We start from the raw sequence: 14,343 nt of genomic DNA on the forward strand, positions 1-14,343 counted from the left end.
GGCACCGAAGTTAGTGTCCAGTCCATAGCGAATGAGACAAGAGCTGAAATTGAGGGTCGCAAAGCAAAAGGTGAAATGCTTCACTCAAGTTTCAAATGTTCCTTTACTAAGGAAAACACTCGGGAATTGCTCCAGTTTAATCCTCATACCACTGAAAAGATGAATGGAATAAGTATTAGTGTCAGTGGTGTTGAAAAACAGATGAAATCATTGAAATTGAACCAGTTTCAGCGTGGTTTCTTCAAAGAGATCAGGACAATTTGTTGCCATTAGATGTAATATATTTCCATCATGAGTGGGGTTCTGAACTATCAATTCTTCTTGTCTTTTCTATTATTGTGATAGATGGAGATGATGGTAGGCTCACCAGTAAAAAGGAAATTTTAATTTTCATCAGGGATTTTTACAGTCATCCTTATGTAAAACTAAAGAACTAATTACAGCATTACGTGATCCCCCGTCTGCTCCCAAAGTTCTAGACATACTTCATCTGGAAGTCCAATACGCTATTGGTACCTTAAAAAATGGCACTGTTCCTGATTATGACGAGTTGTCTGTTGATATTCATATTTGCTGGTGAGGAAACTTATGAGCTGTTGTCAAAAAGTTTGCTTTGTCTGTTGACGGTGCATTAATCCTAGCATTGTGGAACAAAACATAGTACTGCTCCCAAGGAAGGAAGTATTCATGGCTCAAAAGGCTATTGTCGTGTAAACCTATTCTGTTTTTGTACAAAGTTTTGTACAAGACTATTCTTAAATTGTATAAGCCGTGTCCCTCACACAGCTTAGTCCATTGAGCATGCTGGATTCCACAGCAACTTCAGTGCACAAGATCACATTTTTGTTCACCGGGAAGTGATAAATGGAGAAACTGAGTACCAGATGTGTCCATGTAATGCTTTTGTAATTTTAAAAATGTCCTTGTTTCAGTTAACCATCCTGCTGTTGTGCAAGACTTATATTAGCAAGGCATGGAAGTGGCCCATGTTAAAATCCTGTAGTGTGTATATGAAACTTTTGCAGCGTTAGTTATTTTCCAATTTACAGAGGACTGAAATGAGGTGATCTCATCCCTCCCAAATGTTTCACTGCTGTCCTGGAAATGGCAATGTCCAAATTGAACTGGGAAGAAAAAGCAATTAGCGTTTTTGAGGGAAGAGGCTTGACCAAAGATTTGCAGTTGACGACATATTTTTGGCAAATAATTAGAACTACAGACACTTATGTCAGATGTTGTGATGGAGTGTCAGGCAGTGGGACTGAATGTGAACCTTTTCAAAACAAAAGCTATGTCTAATAAATGAAACATGGTAGGAAACAACTCAAAAACACACTTCTGGACACTGTCAGAAAATACATCTATCTTGGTCAGCTAGAAAATGTGACACAAATACAAGATTGAACACATCGAACTAGGCTGGAAAGTGTCCAGAAGACATTAAACTACCTTCATATCAAAGATGGCACTTATTAAAAAAAGTAAATTTTTGATCAATGTGTGAGACCTTGACACGTTTTGAATATAAAAGATGGAAACTTATAACTACCCAGTGAGACATTGAAAGATCTATGTTAGCATTTACAAGGAAAGACCAAAAAAAAAAAAAAAAAAAAAAAAGCATCAGATCAATTACCAACATTGAGAACATCCTGGAGAGAACAGTCACTATGAAATGGCAGTGGGCTAGCCTTGTTGCCAGAAGAAATAATGCCCGATAGACAAAGATGGTGCTAGAATAGGGAAGAGACAGAGGAATACCATCAGTCTGATGGACAAAGACCTGTGGATGACCCCTGGAGTCAGCTGCTTGAGTATCACCCTAGACCAGTCCTGATGGAAGGAGAAATTGCAGAGATACCCAAACTCAGTACTGGGTGAGCTAAATCAGTTAATGATAGAAATAGTGGTGACGATGACGACAATATTCTCACACACACACACACACACACACACACACACACACACACACACACACACACACACACACAGAGAGAGAGAGAGAGAGAGAGAGAGAGAGAGAGAGAGAGAGAGAGAGAGAGAATTAAAAGTGGTCCAGGATGTATGATTTGATTTTGTTTTGTTGCTCACGCAGTTATCATTATTTGATTGCAGGTTTTATCAATCACGGGAGGGTCTGCTTCGTTGGGCAACGTTCTGCGAATCGCGTGGGATCCGATTGACGTGTCACGAGTTTTCGGCAGGAGGAATCTGTCAGTCGAGTACCTGCCGAGTGTGAGTCGTGTCAACAGCAGCCTGTGGCACAACTACAGCCGTGGCTGGACGGATGCGTCATCAGTGATCTACGAAGGGTTGGCCCCTGACAGCGTGTACAATGTGACTGTGTACGCCCGCCTCAAGTCAGGAGCGGCGTTCCCACCTGCTGCTTTTGTAGTTATGAGGACACAGGAAGGCAGTAAGTGTATCCACATCATTTTGTTATATTCCGTTCCTAAAGTAACTGATCTCCAAATCCCATTTGAGTTCCCCTCTTAGAAATGGAGGTCCCCAAGTGTGAGAATGACTTTTTGGACCCACCTATATGGTGCTGTAGGTTAGGGATCTAGGTATCACACCCTACAGCCATTCACACTGGTGGGGCTCATTCTCGAGTAATCGACAAAAAGAATTTCAGAAATTCTTACGACACACAAGATCCTTGCTAATAAAACTGATTCCAAAACTGTATCGTAGCTTAGTGGTTAAGTTATCTGACTTGTTTGCTGAAGGTTGTGGATTATATCAGTCAAGTTAATAAGTTGCAAAACTAGTTTTGTTGACGATGTTGCCATTTCTTTGTCAACAGCATGGCGAGTTCTACAAGAAACTTTTTAATGTTTGTCCCAAGAATGGAGTTGTGTGAGAAACATAAATCTTTATTGAAAGATTTTTCCCCTTGCAGTTTTATTCTTCTCTTATATGAGGAATGACTTTTGTTGAGTGCAGTTCTACAAGTTAAAACATGACTGCTGTAATTCTGTGCTTGTATTATCAGAGATAAGTCACAGTACTGCACTATTAATGACTCTTGAAGCAAACACTTTCTTTATTGAAACTTCTGATATTGAGAAATATGGAGGAGGGATTTGTTTTACTTGGCAAAAAACTTTCTATAGCCAAGATCACATAAATACATCATTGTTGAGAACCAGTTTTTACGGACTTTGCTTTCAGCATTTGGTCTTCAAAATTTTTTTGTTACAAAAGTGTCCTTTGTAAGATCGAACATCGTGAAAAGTTGTCATTTCGGTGGATAAAATGTAGCACATTATACAAAGGCTGGCCAGAAACAAAACATTTGTAGTAAAAAAGCATTTTGTGCACATGGCCATGATCATATATGTAGCACTCACAGATGATTAAGTCTTAAAAATTGCAATATACAGTAAAATGTACCTTAGCATATCTGTTTATGTTAGCTTGACATGTTCCATTCATTGATGAGCCATCTTGCACTCAGTTGCACCAATATGCTGTCTAAGGCAGATCATCAGCGAATGGAACATGTCAAGCTAACATAAACAGATGTGGTAAGGTGCGTTTTCCTGTATATTGTGATTTTTAAAACTTACAATCATCTGTGAGCACTAAATATATGGACATGGCCACGTGCATAAGGTGCTTTTTGATTGTCTTTTTACCTATTTACCTTTGATTGTGTTTTTACCTATATGGTTCCTCTGTTTTTACCTATATGGTTCCTCTGTTGCCTTCACTATTTCATCTCCCAAAGCTAAATATTCATCTTCTGCTGTATCTCTTTCCCTTGCTTGTCAGTCATTGCTTAATGCTCCTTTGGAACTCTCAACAACTTTCAACGTATCCAGGCCACCATCTTCTTAATTTCCTGCTGTTCTGTAACTGTTTTAGTTTTAATTTACACGCCACAACCAATATATTATGGCCAGAGTCCTCATCTGATCCTGGAAATGTCTTAAAGTTTAAAATCTTATAATTATATCTAAAAACAGATGATGTGACTTACCGAACGAAAGTGCTGGCAGGTCGATAGACACACAAACAAACACAAACATACACACAAAATTCTAGCTTTCGCAACCAATGGTTGCCTCGTCAGGAAAGAGGGAAGGAGAGGGAAAGACGAAAGGATGTGGGTGTTAAGGGAGAGGGTAAGGAGTCATTCCAATCCCGGGAGCGGAAAGACTTACCTTAGGGGGAAAAAAGGGGTATACACTCGCGCGCGCGCACACACACATATCCATATATATGTATACCCCTTTTTCCCCCCCTAAGGTAAGTCTTTCCGCTCCCGGGATTGGAATGACTCCTTACCCTCTCCCTTAAAACCCACATCCTTTCGTCTTTCCCTCTCCTTCCCTCTTTCCTGATGAGGCAACAGTTTGTTGCGAAAGCTTGAATTTCATGTGTATGTTTGTGTTTGTTTGTGTGTCTATCGACCTGCCAGCACTTTCGTTCGGCAAGTCACATCATCTGTTTTTAGATATATTTTTCCCACGTGGAATGTTTCCCTATATTATATTCATATCTTATAATTATATTGACAATGCAAGGGAAAATAAGCAAAGATGCGAACTGAAGTTTCCCATTACGTCCAATGCTGGGGTGTTATTCCAATGCTGTAGAGGCCTGGCAGTAGTGACAATGTGAGGGAATATAAGCAGAAGATATAAACTGAAGTTTGTGTTGGGGAGGGCACTCGACTTGGGTAGTTCGTACAGTAATGTTCACCATAGTGCTGTGGTGGTGTAATGGTTAGCATTTCTGCCTAGCAAGCAAGAAGACCCAGGTTAAAGTCCCAGCCACAGCACAAATTTTAATTCATTTCTTCTGCCTCAAAATTTAAAATCTGATTTGAAAATCTGTCTTACCATCATTTTATCAGTCTGAAACCTTCCAGTGTCCCCAGGTCTCTTCAAAGTGTACAACCTTCTTTCACAATTCTTAAAGAAAGGGTTGGCGATAATTAAATTATGTTGCATGCAAAATTCTATCAGGTAGCTTCCTCTTTCTTTTGTTTCCTCCACTCCAGTCACCCATCACGTATTAAACCTTCCTCTCCATAACTTTGGTTTATTGAGAGAATTTTAGGAAAGTGTTGGTCACTATAAAGGAGATCACAAATAGAACACTAATGCAAACACTGCTGCTTGAGTGTTTGAGTCCCTACTAGGTCTGGTTAAAGGACAGCATCGGACTAATTCATAGGCGTGCTACTGGATTTTTGACTCACTGGTTTGATCAGCATGGGAGTATTAGAGACGGTCCATTAACGTAAATGGGAATCCCCGGAGGAAAGATGATGATCTTGTTCTGAAGCATTATTGAGAAACCGGTATTTGCAGTTGAGTGCAGGACAGATCTGCTGCTGCCAATGTATATTTCACTTAATGACTGCAAAGATAAGATAAGAAATTAGGCCTCACACAGCAGCATAGAGAGAGTTGTTTTTCTGTTATCCCATTTGCAGGTGGAGCAGGAAAGGGAATGATTGGTAGTTATGAGATACCCTCCACTACACACCATATTATGGATTGTGAAGTTTGTTTGTATATGTAGATGTAGATGAGGCATTCAAAACGAGAGAGAGACTTCTCGATTATAGATGTTTTACGTGACAGTGTTTACACACACATTCAGTATGGCAAACGCAAAATATTGTTGTCTCTGCTTGGAGGGGCATAGTTGAACAAAGACCTTCCACGATAGAATTGAATTCAAATGATTTCCATGTCTTCATGCACGTGAGAAAGATCCTCAGCTTCCATTGTTATGACGCTGATAACCTATCGTGGGATGGCTGCAATCTGGGGTGGCAGACTGAATTGTCATTTCATTAAGAGAGGTGATGCATGTTTAAATCTGAGTGATGATAACAGAGAGAAGTAATAGAAAGATATAGCTTAAGGATTTGTGTAATAAAATTACTGTACTCTTTCCAGTATTTTATTTATATTCCAATAAAGGTTACTTTCCAAATACCCCTTCTAGGGACACTGTAGGAATGCACTACATAGGGTGAACATCCCCCCATGAACCATGGACCTTGCCGTTGGTGGGGAGGCTTGCGTGCCTCAGCGATACAGATGACCGTACCGTAGGTGCAACCACAACGGAGGGGTATCTGTTGAGAGGCCAGACAAACATGTGGTTCCTAAAAAGGGGCAGCAGCCTTTTCAGTAGTTGCAGGGGCAACAGTCTGGATGATGGACTGATCTGGCCTTGTAACATTAACCAAAACGGCCTTGCTGTGCTGGTACTGCGAACGGCTGAAAGCAAGGGGAAACTACAGCCGTAATTTTTCCCAAGGACATGCAGCTTTACTGTATGATTAAATGATGATGGTGTCCTCTTGGGTAAAATATTCCAGAGGTAAAATAGTCCCCCATTCGGATCTCTGGGCGGGGACTACTCAAGAGGATGTCATTATCAGGAGAAAGAAAACTGGCGTTCTACGGATCGGAGCATGGAATGCCCGATCCCTTAATCGGGCAGGTAGATTAGAAAATCTAAAAAGGGAAATGGATAGGTTAAAGTTAGATATAGTGGGAATTAGTGAAGTTCAGTGGCAGGAGGAACAAGACTTTTGGTCAGGTGATTACAGGGTTATAAATACAAAATCAAATAGAGGTAATGCAGGAGTAGGTTTAATAATGAATAAAAAAATAGGAGTGCGGGTTAGCTACTACAAACAGCATAGTGAACACATTATTGTGGCCAAGATAGACACAAAGCCCATGCCTTCTACAGTAGTACAAGTTTATATGCCAACTAGCTCTGCAGATGATGAAGAAATTGATGAAATGTATGACGAGATAAAAGAAATTATTCAGGTAGTGAAGGGAGACGAATATTTAATAGTCATGGGTGACTGGAATTCGTCAGTAGGAAAAGGGAGAAAAGGAAATGTAGTAGGTGAACATGGATTGGGGGGAAGAAATGAAAGAGGAACCGCCTTGTAGAATTTTGCACAGAGCATAACTTAATCATAGCTAACACTTGGTTCAAGAATCATAAAAGAAGGTTGTATACCTGGAAGAATCCTGGAGATACTAAAAGGTATCAGATAGATTATACAATGGTAAGACAGAGATTTAGGAACCAGGTTTTAAATTGTAAGACATTTCCAGGGGCAGATATGGATTCTGACCACAATCTCTTGGTTATGAACTGCAGATTGAAACTGAAGAAACTGCAAAAAAGTGGGAATCTAAGGCGATGGGACCTGGATAAACTGACTAAACCAGAGGTTGTACGGTTTCAGGGAGAGCATAAGGGAACAATTGACAGGAATGGGGGAAAGAAATACAGTAGAAGAAGAATGGGTAGCTCTGAGGGATGAAGTAGTGAAAGCAGCAGAGGATCAAGTAGGTAAAAAGACGAGGGCTAATAGAAATCCTTGGGTAACAGAAGAAATATTGAATTTAATTGATGAAAGGAGAAAATATAAAAATGCAGTAAATGAAGCAGGCAAAAAGGAATACAAACGTCTCAAAAATGAGATCGACAGGAAGTGCAAAATGGCTAAGCAGGGATGGCTAGAGGACAAATGTAAGGATGTAGAGGCTTGTCTCACTAGGGGTAAGATAGATACTGCCTACAGGAAAATTAAAGAGACCTTTGGAGAGAAGAGAACCACTTGTATGAATATCAAGAGCTCAGATGGTAACCCAGTTCTAAGCAAAGAAGGGAAGGCAGAAATGTGAAAGGAGTATATAGAGGGTTTATACAAGGGCGATGTACTTGAGGACAATATTATGGAAATGGAAGAGGATGTAGATGAAGATGAAATGGGAGATACGATACTGCGTGAAGTGTTTGACAGAGCACTGAAAGACCTGAGTCGAAACAAGGCCCCGGGAGTAGACAACATTCCATTAGAACTACTGACGGCCTTGGGAGAGCCAGTCCTGACAAAACTCTACCATCTGGTGAGCAAGATGTACGAGACAGGCGAAATACCCTCAGACTTCAAGAAGAATATAATAATTCCAATCCCAAAGAAAGCAGGTGTTGACAGATGTGAAAATTACCGAACTATCAGTTTAATAAGTCACAGCTGCAAAATACTAACGCGAATTCTTTACAGACGAATGGAAAAACTGGTAGAAGCGGACCTCGGGGAAGATCAGTTTGGATTCCGTAGAAATGGTGGAACACGTGAGGCAATACTAACCTTACGACTTATCTTAGAAGAAAGATTAAGAAAAGGCAAACCTACGTTTCTAGCATTTGTAGACTTTGAGAAAGCTTTTGACAATGTTGACTGGAATACTCTCTTTCACATTCTATTGGTGGCAGGGGTAAAATACAGGGAGCGAAAGGCTATTTACAATTTGTACAGAAACCAGATGGCAGTTATAAGAGTCGAGGGGCATGAAAGGGAAGCAGTGGTTGGGAAAGGAGTGAGACAGGGTTGTAGCCTCTCCCCGATGTTATTCAATCTGTATATTGAGCAAGCAGTAAAGGAAACAAAAGAAAAATTCGGAGTAGGTATTAAAATTCATGGAGAAGAAGTAAAAACTTTGAGGTTCGCCGAGGACAGCAAAGGACTTGGAAGAGCAGTTGAACGGAATGGACAGTGTCTTGAAAGGAGGATATAAGATGAACATCAACAAAAGCAAAACAAGGATAATGGAATGTAGTCAAATTAAATCGGGTGATGCTGAGGGAATTAGATTAGGAAATGAGACACTTAAAGTAGTAAAGGAGTTTTGCTATTTAGGGAGTAAAATAACTGATGATGGTCGAAGTAGAGAAGATATAAAATGTAGACTGGCAATGGCAAGGAAATCGTTTCTGAAGAAGAGGAATTTGTTAACATCGAGTTTAGATTTAAGTGTCAGGAAGTCGTTTCTGAAAGTATTTGTATGGAGTGTAGCCATGTATGGAAGTGAAACATGGACGATAACTAGTATGGACAAGAAGAGAATAGAAGCTTCTGAAATGTGGTGCTACAGATGAATGCTGAAGATAAGGTGGGTAGATCACATAACTAATGAGGAGGTATTGAATAGGATTGGGGAGAAGAGAAGTTTATGGCACAACTTGACTAGAAGAAGGGATCGGTTGGTAGGACATGTTTTGAGGCATCAAGGAATCACAAATTTAGCATTGGAGGGCAGCGTGGAGGGTAAAAATCATAGAGGGAGACCAAGAGATGAATACACTAAGCAGATTCAGAAGGATGTAGGTTGCAGTAGGTACTGGGAGATGAAGAAGCTTGCACAGGATAGAGTAGCATGGAGAGCTGCATCAAACCAGTCTCAGGACTGAAGACCACAACAAAAACAACAGGGTGAACATCAATAAAGTAGAAAAACGTTGGGGTCAGCTTCTTGAGTGGAAACGGAGGAAGAAAGGTCCCGTGAACATTTGTCTGAAAATGCATCGCTGCCACGGTAGATGATGGCACTGACAAATGACAGTTCCTCTGACCGTGTGCCACATGTTTGTTGTGCATTGCAGGCTGCGTAATTGACACAGCATACTTTAAGCGGCAGAATGGTTTGTCAAGTGAAGAGGACTGATGACTGAAATCCCACAACTGTGATGGTCTGGTGTAAAAACCACTGGCAAAATCCTTCCTGTAAGAGAGAAATCTACTACTGATAATCCCTGCACTCCTCATTGATGGTGCTAGGGGTAGTAGTGGTTGTCATGCAGGATACACATAAGCGTACTTTGGCTTACACCATGTTGGCGGGCCACTTGCCGGGTGCTTGTGCTGGGGTTTGTCTCAACATTGTGTAGAACCTGTTCCTCCAAATCTGGTGTATGCATAGTCCACCACCGCCTTGCACATTTGCCTGTCCAAAAGGACACGCAATCACAAAAATGCAGAAAAAGGACCTGAAATAGTGTGTGATGTGGTTCTTGCCTGTGTGTGTGTGTGTGTGTGTGTACTTGTTTCGGTACAGCCATCCCACCTCTTGACCGATTCCATCCGCTTGGCCGTACACCAATACCATCTCAGCTTATCCCTGACGAATACTAGACCATTCTGCTGCTTACGGTATCTGTGTCACCCACACAGCCTGCAACACACAAGGAACACACTGCACGTGGTAAGATGAGCTTTCATTCGTGAGCACCGTCTACCGTGGCAATGATGCATTTCTGGATAGCTGTTCATAGGCCATTTTTTCCTCCAATTCCATTTAGGAATCCATCCCTGCAGTATGCAAGTTTTATTAATCTTCGTCTTGTACATTATTATAATTGCTCCAAACTTGCAAGTTGTACATGAATTTATCCTGTATTGTTTTTGTTTCACATACAGGGTTATTACAAATGATTGAAGCGATTTCACAGCTCTACAATAACTTTATTATTTGAGATATTTTCACAATGCTTTGCACACACATACAAAAACTCAAAAAGTTTTTTTAGGCATTCACAAATGTTCGATATGTGCCCCTTTAGTGATTCGGCAGACATCAAGCCGATAATAAAGTTCCTCCCACACTCGGTGCAGCATGTCCCCATCAATGAGTTCGAAAGCATCGTTGATGCGAGCTCGCAGTTCTGGCACGTTTCTTGGTAGAGGAGATTAAACACTGAATCTTTCACATAACCCCACAGAAAGAAATCGCATGGGGTTAAGTCGGGAGAGCGTGGAGGCCATGACACGAATTGCTGATCGTGATCTCCACCACGACCGATCCATCGGTTTTCCAATCTCCTGTTTAAGAAATGCCGAACATCATGATGGAAGTGCGGTGGAGCACCATCCTGTCGAAAGATGAAGTCGGCGCTGTCAGTCTCCAGTTGTGGCATGAGCCAATTTTCCAGCATGTCCAGATACACGTGTCCTGTAACGTTTTTTTCGCAGAAGAAAAAGGGGCCGTAAACTTTAAACCGTGAGATTGCACAAAACACGTTAACTTTTGGTGAATTGCGAATTTGCTGCACGAATGCGTGAGAATTCTCTACCGCCCAGATCCGCACATTGTGTCTGTTCACTTCACCATTAAGAAAAAATGTTGCTTCATCACTGAAAACAAGTTTTGCACTGAACGCAACCTCTTCCATGAGCTGTTGCAACCGTGCCGAAAATTCAAAGCGTTTGACTTTGTCATCGGGTGTCAGGACTTGTAGCAATTGTAAACGGAAAGGCTTCTGCTTTAGCCTTTTGTGTAAGATTTTCCAAATCTTCGGCTGTGGTACGTTTATCTCCCTGCTTGCTTTATTCGTCGACTTCCGCGGGCTACGCGTGAAACTTGCCCGCACGCGTTCAACCGTTTCTTCGCTCACTGCAGGCCGACCCGTTGATTTCCCCTTACAGAGGCATCCAGAAGCTTTAAACTGCGCATACCATCGCCGAATGGAGTTAGCAGTTGGTGGATCTTTGTTGAACTTCGTCCTGAAGTGTCGTTGCACTGTTATGACTGACTGATGTGAGTGCATTTCAAGCACGACATACGCTTTCTCGGCTCCTGTCGCCATTTTGTCTCACTGCGCTCTCGAGCGCTCTGGCGGCAGAAACCTGAAGTGCGGCTTCAGCCGAACAAAACTTTGAGTTTTTCTATGTATATCTGTAGTGTGTCGTGACCATATGTCAATGAATGGAGCTACAGTGAATTTATGAAATCGCTTCAATCGTTTGTAATAGCCCTGTATTTATGATGCAGGTTGAGCACAAACTCATTATGTTGTAATTTTTTGCAGTACCGTCGCCACCAGTAAATGTCACAGCCAAGCAACTGAATGGTCAAACTGTGCTAATAACGTGGCATGAGCCAGAGAAACCCAACGGTCGCTTAATGTCGTACGAAGTGTGTATGTCGCCACCTGTTCCTCCATTGCATAGGCTGATTCCAGCACCAAATACCTCTCTTGTCTTTGACTCTGACTTCGAGGTTGGAAAGAAGTACACATTCTGGGTGAGTTTCTTCCTACTTTTGTTGTAGTCATTATGTTTTGATGTGGCTTGTCTAATTTTTATGCAGTAACCATATCACTTTGAAATTGCTGTTTCCCTCTGTTATTTCAACAGTGGCAATAGAAAATGCTCGAAGTAATGTCATTTATTTATTTACTTATTAATAGTTTTCTATTTTATTTATTTAATTTCTTCTATTCATAAAGTTTTTAGTGCTATTATGTTCCCATTACTCTGTTGATTGTCCCTGAACTTAGTTCAGGTTCCAAATCATGGGGGAAATTTTCCGAACATTCATTACTAGAAGGGTCACGGCTTTTATGCTGAGCAGTGCTTCCCTTGGAAGTTCCGAATGGCAGTCCAATATGTACAACTGACTTTTTCAGTTGTACAGAAGCTCCTGAAACATTGTCGTTAGTTCAGTGTGTTAAGTCAGAGTGTCCCATAACCATCCATCTCAAATAGCTACTGAAAATTATTCCTTTGAAACAGAAGAATGGAAAAATGTCAGTGTGTTCAAAAGAGGAATAGCTATTGAAGATGTATACCATTCCACACTTCATCTGAAAGACTAGACAGGTTTATCAGTTCCGAAACAGGAAGATCTATTGATTCTGTTGCCATTTCTACCTCAACAGCACAGAATTTTTGGCAAACTTTTGCAGCAGCTGCTTTCAAGAATGGAATTGTTTGAGAAAGAGAAGTCAGTATTGAGAGACTTTTCTCACAAATTTATTTTTGTTATTCTCTTGCACAAAAAAAAAAAAAAAAAAAAAAAAAAAAAAAAAAAAAAAAAAAAAAAAAAAACTGTAAAAGGAAAGAGGGGTGGTTTTCATTGACTACAGTTATACAATTTAAAATATCTCAGCTGTATTTCTGTAATAGTAAGTGAAATGGAATGCCTCTGTATTAATGTAGTTCAGAACAAAAACTTCCATATTGCACTTACTTTCCTTGTATGTCAGGTTCCTGGTATGGAACATTCGTAATGAAGTATCTGTTTTCTAGTTTCTAATTTTTTGTGTTGATGAGGTGGCCAGCATAGTTCTGGAGTATCAGAAAACTTCTCAATTTTGTGGATACAAATAATTTATGTACGAAAAGTTATTTTTGTTTAATTTTTTTTTTTAGTTTCCTGACAAACGTGAGATCTGGCACTTGGAATGTTTTCCACATATACTCGTCATATGACTTTCTAAAAGGTTTGGAGTTCCTTGGTGTGTTATTTTTGCTGCAAGGGGTGAGATTGATTCAATCTTTGTGGCACCCTGTTATTTTCGGCATGTGTTGGAAAAAAATGTGTGTGTGTTTTTTGTCTGTTTACACAAACTATAAAATGTTTCTGAAGCAGTTATGTCCCAGGTTTTTTTGCTGTGCTGTACTCCTGGGTGTTAAGTCCAGTTTAGATTACATTTCCCACATGATACTTAGGTGACTGACCCAGTAGTCTTGTCCAGCTGCTGTGAGATGTTACGTGTACTCACTGTCTGGACTCCAACCAGACTGTGATGTCTTGCCGATGTCATACTGTTATTCATAGCTGATCGTGAGTTTGACTCCTGGCATCTGCTATGGCCTTTAATATGAATTTTTTTCCAAAACCCAGTGCAGTTATTCTGTGAAAAACACATTCGCTCAGCATTTTTCAGCTTTGATGGACGAGTTAGCAGTTGAGATGTTGATAGCTTGCTTAAACTAAAAAGTTCATCATGTTTTGTGAGGTATGCAAACAACGAGCTCCTTCATTAAATTTTCCATGAAACTTGGCATTTGTGGCACTATAATGGTTTCATCATATTTCATGTCATGTTTATATATTCGAGACAGTTCTTGGCGATGGCTGATTTTCACAGTTGTTTGGTTGGATGTGTCACTGCTGTTCCTTGCATCTCTCTTAGTGTTCAAATAGTGTACCGCATGAAAGGCATTGCAGATTTACAAGGAATGTGGTACCCACCAATCTTACAGTGACTCAGATTGTCTTTAAAGGCCAAGTTGGCCAAAGATTTGACGGTGTACATTGCTGTTAGATGTGTTTGTCAAACAGAGAGCGCATTTGATGTGTTTGACAGACATTTTGATCATCAGAAAACTTGACAAGATGGTGGACATTGTGTGTGTTGTTTTGCCACATATGTTTGGTGAAAAATAGTTTTATTACAATTTATCTTGCTGTGTTGTGAGTTTCCACAACTTTGGAAATTACAATCGAGGATAGAAATGAAATAGCAGTGGCAGTTACACACACACACACACACACACACACACACACACATTATCAAAGTTCTTCAGCTTGTTTTTTCACAGATGATGGAGGCTATATTTTCCCACATTGTGATTCTTAAATGAACTGTCGGCGAAGAGAATAAGTTTTTTGCATACTTGTGTCTTCTTTTCCATTGTGAACATGAAGTAACTCCAAGCTAGTTCATTCACAGAAAGTTGATGTAATCATCAGGTTCTCAGGGTGAATTTTTCTT

General features: G+C 40.4%; 1 protein-coding gene across 3 annotated transcripts in view; it reads left to right on the top strand.

Annotated features, from left to right (window-relative positions):
- LOC124717273 (sortilin-related receptor-like) overlaps positions 1 to 14,343 on the top strand; it is a 230,660-nt gene that overhangs the window by 146,783 nt on the left and 69,534 nt on the right. For all 3 annotated transcript variants that reach the window (XM_047244086.1, XM_047244088.1, XM_047244087.1), the window contains exons 23-24: positions 2,116 to 2,416; positions 11,650 to 11,864. In XM_047244086.1, the coding sequence (XP_047100042.1) occupies positions 2,116 to 2,416; positions 11,650 to 11,864 (516 nt within the window). The remainder of the gene's footprint in view (positions 1 to 2,115; positions 2,417 to 11,649; positions 11,865 to 14,343) is intronic.

This window comes from Schistocerca piceifrons, chromosome 9 (assembly GCF_021461385.2).
Source record: "Schistocerca piceifrons isolate TAMUIC-IGC-003096 chromosome 9, iqSchPice1.1, whole genome shotgun sequence".
NCBI lineage: Eukaryota > Metazoa > Arthropoda > Insecta > Orthoptera > Acrididae > Schistocerca > Schistocerca piceifrons.